The sequence below is a fragment of the Saccopteryx leptura genome, chromosome X (assembly GCF_036850995.1).
Source record: "Saccopteryx leptura isolate mSacLep1 chromosome X, mSacLep1_pri_phased_curated, whole genome shotgun sequence".
Taxonomy (NCBI): Eukaryota; Metazoa; Chordata; class Mammalia; order Chiroptera; family Emballonuridae; genus Saccopteryx; species Saccopteryx leptura.
This window is the reverse complement of record NC_089516.1, coordinates 74,248,755-74,273,275: the sequence shown is the minus strand read 5'-3', so window position 1 is coordinate 74,273,275 and position 24,521 is coordinate 74,248,755. Positions and strand designations below refer to the sequence as shown.

Below are 24,521 nucleotides of genomic sequence, written 5' to 3'. Positions count from 1 at the left end.
AGCTCAGCCATTTATGTTGTCATTATTTCGCCCTACATATCGAAAATTTAAATATGAGAAAAAAGCCAAACTTATAAAATTCCTCAGTAAGAGAATAACTATTCGAGCAATTTTTCACAAAGTACTATCTCATAGCTCTTCCTTGGAATTTCCAAGTTTTGAACTGAAATTCAGTGATAGTGGCGCCGAAGATTCCCTTCCTTCCAATAAATCTAGAGGGGTGGCGCCTCACGAGTTATTTTTGGTTATTTTAATAAATCGCATATAAAACACCAACTATGATTTCGTATTTCGGTTAACCTCCCACGCACGATAGTTTAGCGAGATTCGGTAGTAATTTTCGTATTTTACATCAGCTATCGGAAAAAAAACTAAAATGTACTTATTATGAATATAAGTCTCTCAGAAACGTCACCTCTTTAAAGTCGGTTTACTTTTCCGTTCACCCGGTCCAACCTGAAAGTTCGAGGACCGCGACCTTTTTCAAAACTTCAGGGGAACGACTATCGCAACTCAATATTTCCAATCCCGCTTCTCCCTTACGTCCCTTAAGTAAGATGACAACTTCTTTAAAAAAGTAGTTCAAAGTCCTATATACCTTTTTCCTCCATCCGTCAGATTACTCTCTAGGAACAGAAGTGAGGGCCAAAAGGTGTGAGATCTGAGGAGCGAGGGAGGCAGGACGCGGGACGCGCACCGAACTAGGTAGACTGGCTGAGGAGGACGTTAAGCGCGCGCTTAGGCTCAAGTATATAAGGGGGCGGGGCGTAACCTCGGGCCCTGGCGCAACCTCGGGCCCTGGCGCTCACACGCCCCCTGGCGACGACAGCCCGCGCCAGCCGCCTCAGCCCGTGGCAGCCATGTTGGCGTCGTCCCAGCCCCGCCCCCGGGGAGCGGACAGCTCCGCTTCCCAGCCGGCCTCACGCAGAGACAGGAAGTGGGAGCATAAACTGAACGAGGCATCAGCCCGTGCCTGTGGCAGCTGGGGAGTGGGACTGCAATCGGAGCTTCCTCACTTCAAAGCTGGGCTGTCGCCCCCCAGGAAAAGTCGTGGGACCATGTCGACTATGGAGAGTATCCTTTCCCGTGTGCAAAGGTGCTGCTGGGGCTTAGGGACGGCAGCTGGGCTGGGGCGGGAAGGGTGGTGGCGATCTTGAGGTCCAGCTGTGTGGGGCCGAGGACACGTCGCCCACCTCTGAGCACTGGCAGCTTGCTTGGTTTGTTGAGGGGTATCGTTTTCTGGGAGCCGCCGCCATCCTAGAATCGGGAGACTTGGGACTTCTTTGGGGAGAGCCGGACTCGCGGGGCTGGTTGGAAAAGATTCTTGGGCATGAAGCCGCCCTTGTTGAGGGCTGCTGTCACCTGTCCTTTCAGTGACTTGATTCACCTTGAGCAATAAATAGATCGGGGGCTGTGGCGCGGACACAGGCGGCAGGACTCTGACGGAGGTTTGAAGCGGAAGTCTAGGTTTTGAGTGCAGTAGCTTCTGGGCACTTTTACGCTTTTCTCCCATGGAGGTGGCTGGTAAGACAAAGCGCTTATTATCAGCCCTCCAAAGTCACTTGATTGCTTGTGTGTTAATAATTCGATTTAGCGCACGAGGATACTTAGATCGTCACCTAAAGGTATAAAAATTATCAATTGAACCTATGTTCCCACTTAAGCAGTGAGGACGGGGTTAGGAACCAACCTGTATAAGACCCTGAATTGAAGAAGGATGCGATTTGCTTTTCGCAACTGGAATGCCATCACAGATTTTCCATGTCTGCTGTAATTCCTCCTTTTTTCCCAGTAGTCGGCAGTATAGAAAATAGAGGGACCTGGTATCTTGCCATTGAATGAAACTTGGCAAAATGGCAAAAATGACAGAGTGTGGGTTACATAGTGTTTGTTTCACAGCTCATTTTAAAGCGCTTTGCCTTAATTAGTTTGTAAGTCTGAAATACATAAAAAGTTTTGGTCAGAGAATTAAATTATATAAGCCATACTGGGAATATTGATAACACATACTGTTATCGGCCCAAGATAAAAACAAGAATAAAATGTGAAGAAGAGGTGTTACCTTGGCCAGATAGATCCATTGGTTAGAGCATTGTCCCGATATGCAGAGGTTACTGGTTCGATCCCTGGTCAGGGCACATAAAACACACATTGATGTGCAAAAATATGTCATTTTATGAACAGCATTGATAACTAATAGGCCCAGTTATCACTCCAGTTTAAAAGATATAATTTATGAAAGTGTAGCCATGTAGATGATTTTTTTTTAAAGCAGCATCATAAATGAAAGACTACTGGATTATGAGTCAGGAAGTCAATTTCTAATCCCAGTTTCACCTCTAAGAAACATTTGAGTTACGATGAATCAGCCTCTGCAGGGAAAGGTTACTCATCTATAAACATACTAACTGACCTGCCAACCTTATAAAGCTGGTATGAAAATAAAACGAGATAGGCATACGAAATCGTAAAGTATTGAATGTGCTGTTAAGAATTAACAAATAGAGTACTAAGTGCTATCTCTTTCCTTAGAACTTTTGGAAAGATTTGAGGTAGTAGCTCTAAAATTGCCTTTTTCTACACTAATAATGCAAATTAATTTTCTTCTACCTAAGCCTACCCTACCTATGTGATTTCCAATAACAAGATAATTAGTTACTATTTTTTTTCGCTGAAAATTATGTATGCCTGGCCAGAATTAAAATTAATAGCACTACTATCAATAGTTTAATATCTTAAAAATAAACTATTAACTACCCTTCAGTCTGTCAGAAGAAGTGAGGAGGTTTAACTTGACTCATACAGTATGTCAATGATTAATTCTCTTGGTTCCACTTTGTAGATTCTAGACCTCTTCCTTGTAGTCTGGAGGGGGAAAATGACATACTGAGTCAGACCTGTCTTCCATAAATAGTAACTTGAACTGAAACTTCAGGAACATTTATTTGTTACCTATATGTAATGCAAAAATCTCATTGTTAGAGTATATAAGCATATTAAATGTATTCACATTTGAATGAGCATGTTTAATTGTGACTTCTGTGTTTGGACAGTTAAAACACCGAATTTATGGTAGATTAGAGCAAATCTCACTTTACTTTTGTAGCAGCAGAGCCCTTTTTTTTATGAATGAATTCCTATGTGGAACCCTAATAACATAAACAGCATTGCCTTAGTACAATATAAACTTAAGTTGTAAACTTAAATGGGTAATTTAGTCCGCTTGCCTAGTATCAGTGGTGCTTTTTACCATACTGCAAAAACACTTTTCTACTCTTCATTTACTTAAAGCTATTGCGTACAGTACTTCCGTTAGGTACTGCTTTAGACTTATAAGGATGATTTGGACTCATTCTTATTCTCCAGGTGTCCATAATCTAGTTGAAGAATCAGACATGGAAAAATACATATCGTGATATATAAAGTACCATGAGAATATGTCGGAAGCCGATCAACAGCTGCTGGTTGACATAGTCACAGCAAAGAAAATCAACAGCTGCTGGTTGACACAGTCACAGCAAAGAAGAGGTGCAAAGATACTTCCACCTTTAACTTCTTGAATTAATTTTGTGTTTCTCCCCCCCCTTTTTCTGGGGGGTGTGTGCTATCATTTATGGCACAGGGATGATAGCTCCATGCTTTCCCTGCACATTTGCAGTAATTTCTCTGGAAATGAGACAGAGGGTGTGAGTTCCACAGAAAAGCCTATATACCCCCTTACCTAGACTTGTAGACATAGGAGGCTCACTAATCCCCGAAAAGGGGCTAAGTCTGTGGGAAAACTCCTTCCAATAAATCATATTAGGGAAAAATAGATTGTGACTTATGAATAAGTAGGAAACAGTAGCTATACACAAAGGCACCTTTCAGCCTTCACCTAATCCATTACTTTACCTCCCTAGCCTTTTCATATAATAGAAGAATAGAAAAACTTTTCCTTCCTCTTACATACCTGACCTTCAGGTAGTGGAACACTCTGAGAAAAATAAAGTTAGAACTTAATTAGTATATGAATATAGTAGACAAGTACAATTTTAGTACACAATAGGTCATTAGGTAGAGTTATTAATCAATACTGACCTTTTAGAAGCTTGTGTCAATATTGTTGGTACTCAAGTTATTGTATAACTGTACGTAGAATGGCTTACCACCTGATTTATAGCTTATAGAAATGTACTAACCGTTGCCTGGAATATTTACCCATATTGAAGCAAAAATAACTACTAATCATTGTGTTCTGCATAACATGTAATTGTAACTGAGTGTTTAAAAATAAAGTTGTTCTAGCCATTGGCAGAGATGCCTGGCAGATGAACTAAAATAATTCAGCTCTCTCACTCGTTTTGTGCCGACGCTGTCCATTTCTGTGGGACCCCTGGATTCCCCTCCGGGGTGGGACCCCGGCAGGAATACAGGCAAGGTAGCTACTGATAACTGTGAACTTCACATTGTGTTTCCACAGAGTAGAGGCATACCTCGTTTCATTGTGCTTCGCTTTACTGCACTTCGCAGATGTGTTTTATTTTTTTTTTTAATTCAAGGCAAAAACCCTCTAGCAGCAAAAAAGATGATAATTTGCTTTATTGTGATACATACTTTATTGTGGTGGTCTAGAACCAAGTCTGCAGTATCTCTAAGATTTGCCTGTATACTTAAGAGTTTAGGAACAGAATGTGAAAACATTCTTTGGGTGCAGTTATTTTATATTATATTTATATCAAGCACAAATAGGTTCAGCTTATCCAAATTATAATATTGCTACACATTCCTAACAGTGTTGTTCTTATACTAGTATTATTTAATACATGCTTTGGGTTTTTTTCCTTTCAATTTTCAAACAAACCTCATATTTAAAATTTAAAGATATTAACTCATGGTAGCTATAGACTTTTTGTTTTTTGAGGCAAAATTGAAATGAATGTATTTTTCTCCCCACAAATATTTGCTAAGTGTTAGGGTGCTATGACAGGCACTTTGAATGGTCTGTGGAAGTCATACATAATAGCTAACACTTATTGACTGTATTTACCATTTTCCAGTCCCTGATCTAACCTTTTATTTCAGATGAAATTTGTACAAAAATGTAACTTTAATCCTCACCCCCCCAAAATTTACAAAAATGAAAGGTACAATTTTTTTTTAGGGTATATACCAAGGAGTGGGACTGCTGGGTTGAAAAATGTGTACTTTTACTTTTTAATGTGGATGTGTATAATAATATTAGTATTACTTGATACATGGTATTGGGATTTTTTCCTTTTAATTTTCAAACAACCCTTTTTAAAATTCATAGGTACCATTTCATAATATCTATAAATTCCTCATCAAACCTTCTATTTGAAATAAATTTCATATAAAAGTCATGTAACTTTAATTATCATCCCCCCAAATGTATAAAAAACAATAAAATACTAGTTACCTATCATCAGGCATAAGAAATAAAACATTACCAATTCATCTCCTTTCTTCCTCTACCAAAGGCAACTACTGTTTAAACGTTCGTATTTTTCATTTTATTGCATTTCTTTGTATTTTACCACACACATGTACATTGTAAAGATATAGATATGTCTTGCATATTTTCCAGCTTTATATGTGTGGTATCATAGTGCCATTTTTTTAATTTGAGTTTATGCTTGGGATTCATTCATTGTGCCATTTTTATTTTACTTCTGTAAAGTTATTTTGTTGTAATGTTGGACTATCCCACAATTTATCCATTCTGTTATGAGTATTTACGTTCATTCCATTTTTTTCTGTCATTACAAACAATACTGCTGTAATCATTCTTGAACATATTTCCTGTGTCCACTGGGGACAATTTTTCTAAGGTTTATACCAAGGAGTGGGATTTCTGGGTTGAAGAATATATGTACTTTGACTTTTCTATGTAGACATTTGTACCATCTGAAAATAATTATGCTTTGATGATTTCCAGTGTAATTTGTATACCTTTGATTTCTTATCATGCTTGCTGGAACTCTAGCAAAATGCCTTATTTAATAAAAAGCTATAGCAGGATTTTCTTTTTACTGATTTTAAAAGGAATTCTATCTCTTCACTATTAAAGATGATGTTTGCTATATATTTTTATATGTTCTGTGTGTGTGTGTGTGTGTGTGTGTGTGTGTGTGTGTGTGTTTGTGAGAGACAGAGAGAGAGAGGGATCAATAGGGACAGACAGACAGGAACAGAGAGAGATGAGAAGCCTCAATTCTTTGTTGTGGCACCTTAGTTGTTCAGTGATTGCTTTCTCATATGTGCCTTGACCATGAGGACTACAGCAGACCGAGTGACCCCTTGCTCAAGACAGTGACCTTGGGCTCAAGCTTGTGAGCCTTGCTCATACCAGATGAACCCATGCTTAAGCCCGTGATGTCGGGGTTTTAAACCTGGGTCCTCTGTGTCCCAGTCCAACACTCTTATCCACTGTGCCACCGCCTGGTCAGGCTGTTTGCTATATATTTTTGATATACCTTTTTCTTCAGGTTAAGGATTTTTTTTTTTTTTTTAGAGAGGAGAGAGAGACAGAGAGGGAGAGAGAGAGGAGAGAGAGAAGGGGGAGGAGCTGGAAGCATCAACTCCCATATGTGCCTTGACCAGGCAAGCCCAGGGTTTCAAACCGGGGTTTGTTTTTGTTTTTTATGAGAGAGAGAGAGGAACAGACAAGGGCAGAAAGGAAGGGAGAGATATGAAAAGCATTAACTCCAGTTGTGGCTCTTTAGTTGGTCATTGATTGCTTTCTTATATGTGCCTTGACTGGGGCCTCCAGTTGTGCCAGTGACCCCTTGCTCAAGCCAGTGACCTTGGGCTGAAGCCGGCAACCCATGGTGTCATGTCTGTGATCCCACACTCAAGCTGTCAACCCTGCACTCAAGCCAGATGAGCTCGTGCTCAAGCCAGCAACCTCGGAATTTGGAACCTGGGTCCTCAGCATCCCAAGCTGATGCTCTATCCTCTGTGCCTCCACCTGGTCAGGCTAAAGTTGATGTGTTTTTTTTTTTGGTTTTTTTTTTTTTTTTTTTTTTTTTTGTATTTCTCCGAAGTTGGAAACGGGGAGAGACAGTCAGACAGACTCCTGCATGCGCCCGACCCGGGATCCATCCGGCCCGCCCACCAGGGGCGAGGCTCTGCCCACCAGGGGGCGATGCTCTGCCCCTCTGGGGCATCGCTCTGCCGAGACCAGAGCCACTCTAGTACCTGGGGCAGAGGCCAAGGAGCCATCCCCAGCGCCCGCCGGGCCATCCCTGCTCCAATGGAGCCTTCGCTGTGGGAGGGGAAGAGAGAGACAGAGAGGAAGAAGGGGGAGGGGTGGAGAAGCAAATGGGCACCTCTCCTATGTGCCCTGGCCGGGAATCAAACCCGGGTCCCCCGCATGCCAGGCCGACGCTCTACCGCTGAGCCAACTGGCCAGGACCTAAAGTTGATGTTTTTAATAACTATTTCTTGCTGTTCATTTAATGGCACTTTTAAACTAAAAATTATGAAATAGGTAAAAATTTTTGTTTTCTCAAATACCTTATGAATAGTTGGCTTAAATAGTATAATCTTATCTGACAAGTTTTATAAATTTAACATCTTGCTTGCATGTAGTTATATTGGGAAATGACTTTTTGAATAGCCTTAACTTATATTTACTGAACATCTATTTAACTTGAAATTTGCTGCAAAAGACCTTAATAGGAATGCCAAGAAATGTGATAAAGAAGAAAAGGCTGAAAAGGCCAAGATTAAAAAGGTAAGCTATTTTTAATAAGTTTAACTTTTTTTAAACTTGTGTTATGAGCACTATTACTTATGGATGTTTCAGTTTATTTTACATTGGAGAAAGATTACTGGCTTTAGCATTCTAAACTAAATATATTAAGGTAAATTATTATCAGACATAGTTAATAATGGCTCCTTTTTGTTTATTACTACTTATATGTTCAATTATGGCTCATATATAGAGTATAACTGTTCTGTTACCTACATCTAAAGACTACCCTTTGGTTTGTTGTCCAAACCATTCTTACTTAGATGTGTTGTTGTAAAGTACCTAATTCCACAATTCCGCAGGTGTTTGTAGAGGCACATAGTCCAAATAAGTTTTTGGAAAGTTTTATTAAAGGAGGAAATTTATTAAATATGTTGGCCGCATATGGCTGACACAGGGCAACAGACTCAAATTGTGCAGACCCCAAAAACAGTTCAGGGGCTGTTTATATACTCTTAATTATACATGAGAGGGGAGAAAACCTGACATCATGGCATAAATTTATACCTTTTGTTTAGAGATACATATATTAACTACATGCTTTCAGGAGGGGAGGGGTAGTTTCCATAGGGACAAATGCCTATAAATGGTTCATCAGTACAGGAAAAGATTTTAATTTAATCTTTTTTTTTTATTTTTTTTTATTTTTCTGAAGCTGGAAACGGGGAGAGACAGTCAGACAGACTCCCGCATGCGCCCAACCGGGATCCACCTGGCACGCCCACCAGGGGCGACGCTCTGACGCCCAGGGGGCTATGCTCTGCTCCTCCAGGGGGGTCGCTCTGCCGCGACCAGAGCCACTCCAGCGCCTGGGGCAGAGGCCAAGGAGCCATCCCCAGCGCCCGGGCCATCTTTGCTCCAATGGAGCCTCGGCTGCGGGAGGGGAAGAGAGAGACAGAGAGGAAGGGGGGGGGTGGAGAAGCAAATGGGTGCTTCTCCTATGTGCCCTGGCCGGGAATCGAACCCGGGTCCCCCGCACGCCAGGCCAACGCTCTACCGCTGTGCCAACCGGCCAGGGCCAATTTAGTCTTTTTATTCCTATACCTGGCTAGCTATTCACCCTTCCCCCATAGGTATGGAGGAAGGTCAGAGAATCCAAGTCTCCTTCATCTTCTGCATTTACAACAAAATGCCATTGGTCATATTGGTTTTATGCTAATCACACAAGTACATAGAGGTCATCCACAATACCTTTCTGTACACCCGGCCCAAATCAACAAAATGTTCTCTAAGCTTCCTAAAATATTAATATTAATTCTGTAGCTTTTGGCACCTTACAACATTGTAAAGCCTATATGTAAGAATAATATTTCATATTTTGGCTCATTTTAAGTTCTATAGTCTTTGAAGTTTTATATTTAGATAGTACACAGTATTAATGTATATTGTGTTTCTGTATTTGCTAGTAGTGTTAACAGAATCAGTGTATAGTTGTACTCATGGCTGTGATGTATTACGCTAAAGGGATCAAAGCAAAATCAACAATAAGACATAAAAAAGAAAGTAATCCTGCCATTTGCAATAGCATGGATAGACCTTTAGGGCATTATGCTAAATGAAGTAAGTCAAACAAAGAGAGGCAAATACATATGATCTTACTTATGTGGAATTAAAAAAACAAACAAACAACTGAACTGTGGTGGTGCAGTGGATAAGCCTTGAGCTGGAACACTAAGGCCGCCGGTTTGAAATCCTGGGCTTGCCTGGTCAAGGCACATATGAGAGTTGATGCTTCCTCTCCTCCTCCCCTTCTCTCTCTTTCTCCTTTAAAATGCATAAATAAAATTAATAAAAATAATAAAAATAAAACAACTCATAGATAAAGAGAACAGATTGGTAGTGTCCAGAGGACGGGTATGGGGAATGAGTGAAATGGGTGAAATTGAGGCCCTGGCCAGCTGGCTCAGTGGTAGAGCGTCAGCCCGGCGTATGGAAGTCCCAGATTCAATTCCCGATCAGGGCACACAGGAGAAGTGCTCATATGTTTCTCCACTCTTCCTCCTCCCCTTTCTCTCTCTTTCTCTCCCCCTCCTGCAGCCTTGGCTCTATTGAATTGAGTGCCCTAGGTGCTGAGGATGACTTTGTGGTGCCTCCCCATCAGGTGTTAAAAAATAGCTTGGTTGCGGCCCTGGCTGGCTGGCTCAGCAGTAGAGCATCAGCCCAGCGTGTGGAAGTCCTGGGTTCAATTCCTGGCCAGGACAAACAGGAGAATTGCCCACCTGCTTCTCCACCATTCCCCCTCTCTTTTATGTTTATCTTTCTCTTTTCCTCCCACAGCCAAGGCTCCATTGGAGCAAGTTGGTTGGGGCACTAGAATTGCTCCGACCACAACGGAGCAACACCCCAGATGGGCAGAGCATTGCCCCATGGTGGACGTGCCAGGTGGATCCTGTTCAGGCGCATGCGGGAGTCTGTCTCTCTGCCTCTCAACCCACTTCTCACTTTGGGGGAAAAAAATATCTCGGTTGATACCATGGCCCCAGATTGGCAGTGTAGTGGCTCTAGACGGGGGTTGCTGGGTGGAACCTGGTCAGGGTGCATGCGGGGATCTGTCTCTCTATCTCCCCTTCTCTCACTTGGAAAAAAAAGGAAAAAATTGAAAAAGAAAGAAATATGTGAATGTGGTCAAAAGTTATAAACCTCTAATTAGAAAATAAATATAGAAGGTCCTTAGGTTACAACACAGTTCCATTCCTATGACAGTGACGTAACCCAATTGTAGTGTGAGTTGAAACACACCCTAGCCTATGTCACTTACCTATCCTAACACTGTTTTACAATCATAATCTAGAATGTAAAAACACAACTAAGCCACAGAAAAAGGACATAAGTATAATGTACTGTACACTGTACTGTACTGTAGTAACAGAAAAAAAGTGACAAAAAATGAGTGTAAAAATTTCCATATTTTTATTCCTGTGGTTGACTTGCACCCTGGAAGGAGTGTTGCAAGGTGAGAGAGAGTGACCTATTGGGAGGAGGAAGCTGGAGAGTCAGGAGAACCTGCAGAAGGTGCTGGAGATACTGAGTCAGGTGAATCAGGGTTGCCTAAGGAACATTCAGGAGACGCTGGAGATGATTCTACCTGTGCTACAGACGTTTCATCTCGAGAAGGAGCTGGTGTAGAGGGTACCAGATCTGTTGCAGGCCTCTCTACCTTCTTAAAGAATTGCTCCAGGCTAGTCTGGAAGGTTGATGACTTCTCTTCCAAAGTCTGCCTTTAGCATTGTAAGGCATGCATAACAGCTCTGTAGACCTTACTAAATCTGTCATCGCTGGGGTCCTCAGCCTGAAATTTTGCCAACCCATCCTCTATCATAGAAAATCCTTCTGCCAAACCAAACCCTTGGTAGTAAATCTCTTGGGTTCTGGGGTCTCTATTTCTTTCTCTTCATTCAGCTGCTTTTCCAGCTGAATGAGGCCCTCCGCAGATGGCTCCTCTTCATGGGAGTAAGAGTCATAAACTTGAAACTGTTAGAGCCTGAGGACCCCCTGTAAGTCCTGTGGATATAATGTACAACATGGTGACTATAGTCAATAATAACTCTATTACAAGAAAAAAATTGTAACTATGTGTAGTGATGGATGTCACCTAGGAAAATTACTTAGAAAGTGCAGTGAGGTTGCATACCATAGTACTTTTATTACATTGCTCTTTATATTATTGAAGAATTGGAGACAAACCTAATTCCTGGCATTGAGGGATCTCAGCTGATGAACATTCTCAAGTATCTGTCACGTCTATAACTTGTGTGTTTTGCTTTATTGGAGGTCCATCTGAGCTATTTAATATCTTCTAAAGTGACTTTTAAGTTTTCCCTGGCCAAAGCTATTATAGCAAGAAAAGCATGAATCTATGTTAGTTATATCCATTTCAAATAATACATTTATATAATTACATAATTCAAGTGAAGGTTCTTGTTTGTGTAACATCTAAAGCCATTTTATGTACTCTCTGTAGTTTTGTACCAGTGATAAGAAAGCCCCTGGTTAGTGGCACATTCATACTACTAGCCTTTAGAAATGATGATGTAGTTATATATTTGACTTAAAACTATTTTTTTAATTAGGTGAGAAAATAGTGTGCTTTATGCATTTACTTTTTTTATGTTATTTTTTATTAATTTTAATGGGGTGACATTGATAACTCAGGGTACATATGTTCAGAGAAAACATCTCCAGGTTATTTGACATTTGATTATGTTGCATACCCATCACCCAAAGTCAAACTGTCTTCCGTCACCTTCTATCTGGTTTTCTTTGTGCCCCTCCCCTCCTCCCCACCCCTCCCTCTTTTTCCTCTCCCACCCCTGTAACCACCACACTCTTGTCCATGTCTCTGAGTGTCATTTTCATGTCCCATCTATGTATGCAATCATATAGTTCTTAGTTTTTTCTGATTTACTTATTTCACTCAGTATAATGTTATCAAGGTCCATCCATGTTGTTGTAAATGATCCGATGTCATCATTTCTTATGGCTGAGTAGTATTTCATAGTATATATGTACCAAAGCTTTTTTTTTTTTTTTTCATTTTTCTGAAGCTGGAAACAGGGAGAGACAGTCAGACAGACTCCCGCATGTGCCCCACCGGGATCCACCCGGCACGCCCACCAGGGGCGACGCTCTGCCCCTCCGGGGCGTCGCTCTGCCGCGACCAGAGCCACTCTAGCGCCTGGGGCAGAGGCCAAGGAGCCATCCCCAGCGCCCGGGCCATCTTTGCTCCAATGGAGCCTCGGCTGCGGGAGGGGAAGAGAGAGACAGAGAGGAAAGCGCGGCGGAGGGGTGTTGCCTCTGTGTTCCCTAAGTATGGGGTGTCTACAGCCCTGTCACCCCCTCTGCCGCTTCCTATGGCGTTCGGGTATGGGTGTTGCCTGGGCCACCCTGCTGCGGCTGTTCCTGGAGTTTCCATCTCTCCTCCAAGGAAGGGGCTGTGTTCACATGCCTGGCTCTACAAGCCTCAGCTGGTCTCACCCGTCGCCCCAACCCTGCAGGTGGGGTTGCGCACTGTGCACAGGCCATAAGCCTCAGCACCAAGGGCAGGGGTGAGCACATTTGCTCAACTGCATGTTTAGGCCTGTTCCCGGGCTTCCGCCCCTCTCCTGTGCTAGCCTTGGCTCCGTGGGCCGGGTGGGGCTGCGGGCGTGCGCTTAGCTCTGGATCTCCACCTTTTCCTGGGCTTTCGCCCTGCCCCTGCTAGTGGAACTGGATCGTGCATAGGGCCGCAAGCCTTGGTTTCACAGGTCAGGTGAGGTTGCACACCCTTGCTCAGCGGAAGATTCCGCTTGTTCCAGGCCTCCTTCCTTTATCCTGCAGGCAGGGTTGCAGGCGGCCTACAACCAGGCCAGACCGCTTTTGTGCGTCCCACTGCCTCCCGCCCTCCAGCAAGCCTTCAGCAGTGTGGGTGGGGGTGCTGCAGGTCAGACCCTAACACTGCATACTGTAGTCCTGATAGCTCCCTTCTTCTAAGTGGCTCTGCTCTGAATGCCACAGGAGAGCTTGTTTGGCTGGTGTCCTGCTTCCCTTTGCTGGTATTGCTGGTTCCAGGGGAAATATTGACTTCAGATTTGGGGAGTGACTCAGCCCAGGAGTTAGGGTGGCTGTTTCTCAAAGTGTTTCTCCCTGTGCCTCCTAGATTATACTCTCTTCCTGCTACTCTGGTCTTCTCCTCTCTTCCCATCCTCCAGAGCCCTAGGTGAGTGGTTGTGAGACAGATTTTCTGTGTGGTCCCTTTAAGGAGAACCTGGGACTGAGAAAACTGTCTCTTTCTCACAAACAGTATCCTGACTTGTTTCCAGCTAAACACTGTCCATACGCCTCCTCTAGGCTGTGGGGATGCAGGCTGGGGCTTTGTTCCTGGGGCCCAAGGCTCTCCCCTCTCTGCTAAACTCTCTTCCCACCACGTGAGTCTCTTCAAGCTGCTGTTCACTCTGGGGAGCTGGGCAGCCCTCTCTATCCACATTTCCACTTTCCCTACCAGTCTCAACGTGGCTTCCTCAGTGTTCCTTGGTTGAAGAGTCCTCTTAGTTTAGTTCAAAGCTGGTTTTTCCAGATGATGGTTCTTAAAATTAAGTTGTAATCCACTTTGGTTCTGGGAGGTGGAAGTTGGTATGTCCACCTACTCCATCGCCTTCTTGCCGCTCTCCTGCATTTGCTTTGTAATAAATTTATATTGTAATAAATAAGTGTATGTGCTGAGAATACTATGCACTAAAATATTAACACTGATAATGGCTCAGTGATGGATTATGGGGAATTTTCAAAAATATAATTTTAAAATTAAAGAACTAAATTTTCATTTTATTTCCTTAAAAACTAATTATAAAAGCTTTTAAATATTAAAAATAGATTAACTTGGGGTTGTTTTCCTCCTTTTAAGATTTCTTTTGCTCCCCATTTCTGCTGATACTTATTTTTGCTATTTGTCTTCACCACTCTTTACTTTTGCTGTGTTTTAAACAGGCCATTCAGAAAGGCAATACAGAAGTTGCAAGAATACATGCTGAAAATGCAATCCGCCAGAAGAACCAAGCAATTAATTTCTTGAGAATGAGCGCTAGGGTTGACGCGGTGGCAGCCAGAGTTCAAACTGCAGTGACAATGGGCAAGGTGGGGCTTAAAATATGTATGAACAGTAGGAATCCTTGATTTAAGTGTAATGAGAGTAGTAGGGGTTGTCAGAAATCTAAGTCCATTGCAAAGTGCTACAGGATGCGCTTTGGGCAAGGCCTTTATGGACATGAGAAGTACAGTCAAAGTATTTAGTGCAGAAAATGATTTTGACAGTGACTTTTAAGCTAAGGTCTGTGAATTATCTTCCAATGGAGAGTCAAAGACCAGAAGTGCATATTGTATTTTTACATATGGAAAGGGTGGACAGATTTTATAAGTTGATTTGTAAGTATTATATTTAAGAGACTGCCTAAATTTTGAGATTACTTATAGCATGCTCTTACTTTGTTTTAATACTCCCAATAGGTAACCAAGTCCATGGCAGGTGTAGTTAAGTCTATGGATGCTACATTAAGGAGTATGAACCTTGAAAAGGTAAAAAAAAAAAAAAAATCTTGTTTTGTTGTTCAGATAGCATTTTTTCACTAAGTATTTCTTAAGACCATATCTTCTTTGACAGATTTCGGCCTTAATGGACAAATTTGAACACCAGTTTGAAACACTGGATGTTCAGACACAACAAATGGAAGACACGATGAGTAGCACCACAACTCTGACAACACCACAAGTAAGGATAGTTTCTTTACTTAGAATAACTTTTTAAAATTAGCCAACTTCAAAATATAATGGTTTTGTGAGTCAGAATCATCTCTTGAATGTGAAGTACACATGGGGTATCCCCAAAATGCAATTAGGAAGTTATGCTCTGTCCCTGGATTTCTGGGGACATGTTGGAAGGTGCCTTTTCCTATCTTATTTTGAAGTTCTAAGGCTTATACTTGGTCATGTGTCTAGAGAGACTGGAACTTGGTTCTGCTTGGGTACCAGTGTTCTATATGGATAAAGACATTGCACTAGGGGCTCATTAAGCCAGTGGGTATTGCGTATTGTCCTAAGCCTCAGCTAATTCATCTCATTGCAAATATCTTTTGGCTTCCTCTGTACTCTTTAGGTTGTGTTATCTATGCAGAAGTCACAGGTGAATCAATATTAAATTAAAAAAATCAATTATTTCTCAGAAAACCAAGATGTTTTCTAAACCTGCAACTTAGAGATGTGCTACAGAGAAAATGAAACTTTGAAAATAGTTTGTACATGACACAAGCCAGAAACAAAGTTTTATGAAATTTAAAAATTCACATGGAAAATTTCTCTCATTATCACTATTCTCTTGGACCCCAGTACCTATCACATGGTTAATCAAATGAACAAAGAACTCATTACTACAGCTTTGGATGCTGATATGGAGAAAATATAATTTACAGACTAGGTTATGAAAAATCTGTAACCATCCATCAATATTTTAATATAGGTGACTCTTCACAAAAAGATAAATAATAAGATATAACCAGCTTATATTTAGGTTTTAGAGTAAAGAAAGAAGGAATTCATGTGTATGTCTTATAATGAGCCTATATATTTAGCCATTAATTTTATACCTTCTATAGAGCCTTGATCCCCAAAATATGGTTTAGGAATCAAGGACATTTGTATCCTCTGAAAGTTCATTAAGAATGTGGAAATTCAGACCCCATTCACAGACATATTGAATCTTTAACAAGATTCTTTGGTGATTTTTTATGTACCGGGTTTGAGAAGTATTGTCTTGGGATTTCTGATTCTTATTCAAGCACCTTAGGTGTTCCCCAGATGATTATATGATCAGCCAGATTTAAGAAACACAAGTGAATCGGAAAAATGACTTTAAGTCAGGACACTTGGTTTTTTAATTTCCACTCTACAACTAATTAACTTTGGAGATGTTTACTACCCTGGACCTCTGAATATTTAGCTGTAAATTGTAGAGTTTGGATTCAGTGATGCCTTTTAGCCCTAAAATCTCTTGAGATTCATTCATCCAACAGTTGCTGAACACCTTCTGTTTCAGGTTTTTTTTTGTTTGTTTGTTTTTTAAGAGTCAAATATATACAAAACATTCTTCTTAAAAACTCAACCAAAACTCAAAACAGCAATGGAGAAGGATCTGCTTGAACACATTTAGTTGCCCAAATTTTCATACCCTACTAATGAGCAGTTAGAATTTAAATCAGCATATCCACTCTGGAAAACCAATTTGATAATGTCTACAGTCTTGTTTTTAACCTAGCGGCAGAGTCATCCTGTTAAACATGTCAGATGGTGCTACTTTTCTGCTCAAAATCCTCTAATAGCTGCACATCTCCCTCAAAATAAAAACCGAATTCTTGACAGTAACCTGTAATGCCCTATGGGATCGGCCCCTCCCTGCTTTTCTTTTCCTTATGTCCTGTGGCTGCTTAGCACTCCACTTGGGCATGGGCCTCCTTGTTAACCCTCTGAGTAGTGAGATTTTTTCATATTCACTGTCCCGTTGGGGTGAGTTTTTTTTTTCAAAAAATGAAAATAGTCCCAGCTACAGTTTTATTCACTTAAAATCATGTTTATTTGATAACCAATTTATGGAAACAAAAAGAACATACATTTGGCTTTTTTTAATGTTGCCTTCCACATGTATGATCATACTCTGGATGGTCAGGAGGCACGAGGACGTACAAGAACGTTCATGCTACTCAAAGGGTTAATTCTCAAACACACCAACTACACAGTTGTTCCTCTTGAAGTTCCTTTGGCTGTTCGTCCTCCATCCAGCTGATACCTTCATTGCCTGCTCCCTGCCTCCTCTAGTTTTTTGTTCAGATACCATTTTCTCACTGAGGTCTTCCTGACCACGCAGCTTAGAAAGACATTGACTGCATACCCACCATTCCCTGTACTCCCTACCTCCCTGCTTTATTCTTCTTCATGGGACTTAACCACCTTCTGATACACCATATACTTTTTCAGAATTTTTATTTGCCCTCCCTTCACGTGTGCACACTAGAATATAAGCTTAAAGAAGGCAGGGTTGTATTTCTTTTATCATTTTTGTCATTGATGCATTCCTAGCACTTCAGATGATATCTGGCTTAAAGTAGATGCTGAATTAATATTTGTTGACTCAATCAGAGTATATGAAAATGCATGTAACTTGTAATCCAGTACTTTTACTTTCAAATTTATATACAAAGAAACTCCTATGTGTATGCAGTGGTACTTGCCCGTGAGAATGTTCATTGCATCATTGTCTCTCCAATCAAAGAAACTAGGGGTAAAAGTCTAAATTTCTAGAAATTAATGGATAAATAAAATGGAGTGAATTTCTGTACTGTAGTATCATCCAGGAGTGAATATGAATAGATCTCAACATAATTAGATCTTACAAGGTTGAATAAGAAAAGCAAGTTGCAGAATAGTATGTATAGTATAATGTTAAGTAAAATTTAAAAACACAAATAATGCTATTTGAGATATAAAATAACAAAATGTAAATGCACATGAGTATTCCATCTATAATTGACCGTTTCCTACATTTTGGAAATATTATAAAAGTGAATGAAAGAGAACCAGATTAACTAAGGCCCAACAGCAAGATTAGTGAGTTACTTAAAATCATACACCTTGTTAATGGTAGAACTGGACTACATCTTAGAACTCCCATCAGTATGTCAAAAATAGTTTTTTTTAAAAAAAAAAATAGTTTTTAGTGTGTGTGTGTGTGTATATATATTTTTTACAGAGTCAGAGAGTGGGACAGATAGGGACAAATAGGCAGGAAGGGAGAGATGAGAAGCATCAATTCTTCTTTGCAGCACCTTACTTGTTCATTGATTGCTTTCTCACATGTGCCTTGACCAGGGGGCTACAGCAGGCCGAGTGACCCCTTGCTCAAGCCAGTTACCCTGCGCTCCAGCTGGTGAGCCTTGCTCAAGCTGGTGAGCCCGCACTCAAGCGGCAACCTCAGGGTTTCAATAAAGCATGTGCACACTGTACCATGTGCCCATTGGTCCAAGCAAAGTCCCTTTTGCCCCATTTTCACCCCCTTTCCACCTATCCCCACTGCTCTTTCCCCCTGGGTAGCACTACACTGTTGTCTATTTGTGCATGTTTTTATATATTCTTTTTCCTTTGCTTAATCCCTTCACCTTCCATCTTCCAGCACCTCAGTCCCCTTCCCTCTGACAGCTGTCAGTCTGTTCCATGTGCTCATGTCGCTATTTCTGTTGTTTGTCAGTTTAATCGGTTTATTAGATTTTACATATAGGTGAAATGAAATAACTTAGTTAAAAACAAGAGTTATTTTGGTTCATCAGGCTCTGTTTCCAGAGAACTATCCTGTATACTATTTTTAAAGAGTAATAATATGAAATTTGTATCAACTAGCAGAAAGAAGAATATGATTAATATAAAATTCAAATCTATTTCACTTTAAATACAAGCAAAGTGGGTTAAGAAAGAGCTTTATAAGTTAGTTCACTTTGTTAATGAGAGGTACATTACCCAGATTTCAAATTACATGTGAATATCACTGCTAATATTTTTAACATAACCTTATAGTTTAAGGCTTTATTATTTAACATTGAGAAATAAATCTTTTTGAAATAATTCAGCTCCCTCTGGTGGTAAAAAAAAATATTTTAAGAGTTTTTTTTTTTTTTTTTTTTTTTTTTTTAATTTGAAGACCAGTTTCCCCCTTTTAAAGCAAAATCAGGAACAGGAACCACCCCCAAAAAATTGTCATTAAAATATAAATTATCATATTCTTATTCTAGAACCAAGTGGACATGCTGCTTCAAGAAATGGCAGATGAAGCTGGGTAAGAAGTTATTCAGGGGTTTTAGATAATCTTGATTTAATATGTCCTAAATTTATGTGGTCCTAAAATTATGTGGATAAAAATATTTGTCTTTACCACCAATACTCAGAGTTAGGTTCTTGACCCTAAAAGTTAGTATTGGAAGCGCCTTTGAAATATCATCTAGCTCTTTGCCGTGGTCATAAAAATGTGACTTTGTTCAGACCATACTGCTTAAAAATCTCTGGTGAGAAATTCATTTAGTTTGTGATAAGAAATGGAGGAAAGTAATTGAGAGAGGCAGAGGTGTTTAAACCTTTTCTCAGTACCATCTCTATACATCAAATATAGCAGTGGTTTTCAACTGCTGGTCCATGGATCAGGGCTGGTCCGCCACAAATTTCCTGCTGGTTGCAAAAGAGTTAACCGCCCTGTTGGGGTATGAGGATTATAGACCTGATGATTATAGAGGCTATAACCTTCATACCCTAACAGGGTGGTTAACTCTTTCACGGACTGGCATGAAATTTCTGGCAGAACCGTGGTTTAAAACCACTGAAATACAGCATATAGAAATTTTTTGGATTCCTTGTGTAGAAAATATCTTCCAAAAGAATTATGCTGTGATTAGGCCACTAAGTGTTAAGTTTGAGTCCTACAAACTGATTGATATGTGCAGTGTCCAAGGATTTTAAAAGATGATAGCATTGCATCATTGCAGAAGTTCATATATATATTTTTAAGTAAATAATTGACACCCTTAGTGATACTGCTATTAGAAATAGAGTAACTGTTAGTGGGCTACTTATTTCAGGCCCTTCACATTTAAGGGGAATCACTTGTCCATGACAACATCTGTGCTGCAGAAGTCTTTTTATTATCAGTATTCCCTTATATACTGTTTAGTTCAAGAGACCATTGTAGGTAAAGAATAGAAACTTTTTTTCAAAATCAAAGATTAAAATTTGATGATACTAAAGTTTTATAATTTGTCCTCCAAGGTAGAGTAATAGATTGAAATAGGGTTTATATATTCTTCTGCTTTTCTCCTGGAAAGAGAAGAATTGAAGGCACCTAGAAAATAGAGTTGATGAATAGTGTTCTAAACGAGCAGTTCAGTTTATCAGCTGTTTAGATAACTAACATGTCAATAGTGAATTAAAACCCAGGTTAATAAATCAGGTTTGCATTATTTGAAAACAGGGCTAGTGGTTAGGTTGTACAGTGTTTTGCTTTGTTAGTTTCCTGATGTAGCCCACGTACCAACAGGGAGGAGAGCAAGAAAGGTGACTTTTGTTAAGCAGTTAAGAGACTAAGCCCCTTGTATGTTGGAAGACTCCATTTTAGTAATATGAGGCTAAGGACTTGTTTCTGTTCCTACCAAAGGCTAAATAAGAATTCAAGGCTTGATAATACTGCAAAAGAGGTCTTATAAAATGAATATTGTCACATTGCAACCTTGCTGACCCTCAGTGGAAATCAAGTCCAGTAGATACATTTTTGAGAAGAATTAGAACAGCATTTCTCAACCTCAACACTATTGAGATTTTGCGCTACATAATCCTGGGGACTGTCCTGTGCACTGTAGGGTATTTAGCAGTACCTCTACCCATAAGATACCAGTAGTATCCCCACCCCACTGTGACAGACAAAAATGCATCCAGAAATTGCCGAATATTCCTGCGGGAGTAAGGTTGGGGGTCAAAGTAGAGAGGAATTAGATATGTCAATAATGGATGGTGATTAGAGCAGTAGAAACAGAATTACTGATGTACAAATCACTGATGTCCATCCTTAAAGATGTTTAAGTATATAAATTCTGTTTGAGTTTGTGATACCTTCAACAAATATTTCTATAACATATCTTTACCTTTTAAATAACCATGTGTTGATAGACTCTCTAAACGACTTTTATTTATTTATTTATTTATTTTTATTTTTTATTGTTTCCTGAAGCTGGAAACGGGGAGAGACAGTCAGACAGACTCCCGCATGCGCCCGACCGGGATCCAACCAGCACGCCCACCAGGGGGCGATGCTCTGCCCCTCCGGGGCGTCGCTCTGTTGCGACCAGAGCCACTACAGCGCCTGAGGCAGAGGCCAAGGAGCCATCCCCAGTGCCCGGGCCATCTTTGCTCCAATGGAGCCTTGGCTGCGGGAGGGGAAGAGAGAGACAGAGAGGAAGGAGAGGGGGAGGGGTGGAGAAGCAGATGGGCGCTTCCCCTGTGTGCCCTGGCCGGGAATTGAACCCGGGACTTCTGCACGCCAGGCCGACGCTCTACCACTGAGCCAACCTGCCAGGGCCTTATTTATTTATTTATTTTTGTATTTTTCTGAAGTGAGAAGCGGGGAGGCAGAGAGACAGACTCCCGCATGTGCCCGACCGGGATCCACCCAGCATGCCCACCAGAGGGTGATGCTCTGCCCATCTGGGGTGTTGCTCTGTTGCAACAAGAGCCATTCTAGCTCCTGAGGCGGAGGCCATGCAGCCATCCTCAGCACCCGGGCCAAATTTGCTCCCATGGAGCCTTGGCTGCAGGAGGGGAAGAGAGAGAGAGAAAAGAGAGGGGGAAGGGTAGAGAAGCAGGTGGGCGCTTCTCCTATGTGCTCTGACCAGGAATCGAACCTGAGACTTCCACACTCTGGGCAACGCTCTACCACAGAGCCAACTGGCCAGCGCTCTCCTAATGACTTTTTTTTTTTGATAGAGGGAGATAGAGAGAGAGAGAGATAGAGGGAGAGTGAGATGGAGGAACAGACAGGGAGTAAGAGATAAGAAGCATCAACTTGTAGTTGGGGCACATTAGTTGTTCATTGGTTGCTTTCTCATTTGTGCCTTGATGGGAGGGGGTGCTGCAGCCATATCAATAACCCCTCACTCAAGCCAGTGACCTTTAGACTCAAGTCAGTGATCATGGTATCATATCAGTGATCCCACACTCAAGCTGGTGAGCCCACGCTCAAGCCAGTGACATTGGGGTTTCAAACCTGGGTCCTCAGCATTCCAGGTGTATGCTCTAGTGCACCACCGCCTGGTCTCACTCTCCTAATGCTTTTAAAATTACTGTGTTCCCCATACTATTTTCAAACTGATGTTGGCATACACTGGTCTAGATATAGGCAGAAAGGCTAGTTTATATCTTCAAGGAAGAGTTAACAATGTAGATTAAAATCACAGGCCTTGGAGGTAGGAAATCCTGGGTTCAAATCCTATTTATCACTAAGGTGAAATCTTGGGCAAGTGAACTTAATTTTTCTAAACTTCATTTGTATGGGTGAAGGCAAGTAATGATTCTTGCTAAGGGGAGCTATTCACACTGAACTTGAAGTTAACTCAAATGTTAGATATGGATCCTGAGGCTACATTTATTTAACCTATTTTATCTTTTTTGGGCATATTAATTTTACTTTCTAGTAGGAGTCACATAGTAACGTCCAATAAATTGAATATATTGTATGATTTTTATTTTGGTCTTTTGTTCGGATGACCTGATCATTTTCCTGTCTTTTATTAGCCTTTCTATTTACATTTATAAAAATTAACCAGTTTTATTTTTATTTAAATTAAGGTAAAATGCTAGGTACAGTATTCAAATTTGCAATAAGTCTATTCTTTATTGAATTTATTAAGGTGACACTAGTTAACATATTATACAGGTTTCAGATACCCTATTTTATCACTTTTAGAATTACATAAGGAGGAAAATGCCAATATTAACATTCATTTATGCTAATTATTTTAAAATTCTAGACTTGATCTCAATATGGAACTACCACAGGGTCAGTCAGGGTCTGTTGGCACCAGTGTTGCTTCCACGGAACAGGTAGAAGTTGTATTTTATCTTGATTGGTATGAAATTGATGTATGAATGAAATATGTATTATGTGTATATTTATATTTATAAGTAAATGTATGTATACCTTTTTTCTGATATAATATGACATCATACATTAGCAAACTGTGATTAGCCTTTACTCCGCAATGCTGGATCTTTGCTATTTGCGTGCACTTTTCATTTAAAGATTGAAGTTGCTTCCCTTCATAGCTTTCACTTTATTTAGTTCTCCATTTATTTAGAAATGTTTAAAAACAGAAATTCTTAATGTTGGTTTTTGTGTGAATTTTTGAGATGATATTTTAATCTTATTTAAAATATGAGCTATTTGAAATATTAGTGATTTATGTTTGTCACAGCCTTCTGACTTTTAAACTTTTCTCTCTTCAGGATGAACTATCGCAGAGACTTGCTCGTCTGCGTGATCAAGTGTAGTTCAGAGAACTGGTGTTTTTCTTTACTTCACCTGCTTCTGAAGTGCTTCATGTGTATATATGGATAAAGTTGCACTCCATTCACATTAAGAGCACCATATATTACAGAATGCTTAAACACTATTTATATATAATGCTTTTTTTTTTTGCCATGCTGTACTTTCCAATAATTTAGGAAATTCCAGAGAGTTTCCACTTTGACAGATTTTATAGTTTTGTATATTATATGGAAAAATGTGAGGGACATTATTTTTTTGCAGTTGACTTTGACCAAGCTAGCATTACCTTGTTATATATGAAAAATCTTCCTCAAAAATAGCATAAAGCCCTGGCTGGTTGGCTCAGTGGTAGAGCGTCGGCCTGGCGTGTAGAAGTCCCGGGTTCAATTCCCGGCCAGGGCACACAGGAGAAGCACCCATCTGCTTCTCCACCCCTCCCCCTCTCCTTCCTCTCTGTCTCTCTCTTCCCCTCCCGCAGCCAAGGCTCCATTGGAGCAAAAGATGGCCCGGGCACTGGGGATGGCTCCTTGGCCTCTGCCCCAGGTGCTAGAGTGGCTCTGGTTGCAACAGAGCGACGCCCCGGAGGGGCAGAGCATCGCTCCTGGTGGGCAGAGCGTCGCCCCCTGGTGGGCGTGCCGGTTGGATCCCGGTCGGGCGCATGCGGGAGTCTGTCTGACTGTCTCTCCCCGTTTCCAGCTTCAGAAAAATACAAAAAAAAAAAATAGCATAAAAAAATTTAGTGATAAAGTACTACAGAAGAAAGCATAGCATAACGTTTTTGGTTTCTTTTTAATTCAAAGTTGTTTTAAATTTCTGCATTCACATATGATGCATAAAAATAAAACCATAGAAAATATGTTGACTTAACGTGCTTACATAGCCAAAAACACCTCATTTAGTATCGTAGGATGGGCAATGCTATTTTTGTGTTTGTTTTTGCTGTTCAAGCGCAAATACAGTTGACTTTGATTTTGTGTTTATCAGTTTATTAATTTAGATTGTTATTGGAATGTTTAGCCAGTAATTTAATGACTATTGTATGAATTCCTGAAATTAAAAAAAATAACAATTGATAATTTTTCACTTTAACTAGAAAAAAATCTACAATGTTGAATTAAAGACATTAAGGTCTGCTCGGTTTTTATATTTTTTTCTTGCTAAATTTCACTGTTG

At 40.5% G+C, this 24,521-nt stretch overlaps 1 protein-coding gene across 3 annotated transcripts; it reads left to right on the top strand.

Moving 5' to 3' along the window:
• Positions 1–883: 883 nt before the first annotated feature.
• LOC136385762 (charged multivesicular body protein 1B2) lies at positions 884–24,202 on the top strand. Of its 3 annotated transcripts, XM_066356971.1 has the most exons (9): positions 893–1,074; positions 6,773–6,973; positions 7,674–7,738; positions 14,219–14,365; positions 14,735–14,803; positions 14,889–14,996; positions 19,057–19,100; positions 22,831–22,903; positions 23,306–24,202. In XM_066356971.1, the coding sequence occupies exons 2-9, from the start codon at positions 6,883–6,885 to the stop codon at positions 23,348–23,350; spliced, it is 642 nt and encodes a 213-aa protein (XP_066213068.1). In that variant the 5' UTR covers positions 893–1,074; positions 6,773–6,882; the 3' UTR covers positions 23,351–24,202. The 3 variants fall into 3 exon arrangements, with proteins under 3 accessions (XP_066213070.1, XP_066213069.1, XP_066213068.1); XM_066356973.1 differs by lacking the exon at positions 6,773–6,973 and having other exon boundaries at positions 884–1,074; positions 7,641–7,738; XM_066356972.1 differs by lacking the exon at positions 22,831–22,903 and having other exon boundaries at positions 889–1,074.
• The last annotated feature ends 319 nt before the right edge of the window (positions 24,203–24,521 follow it).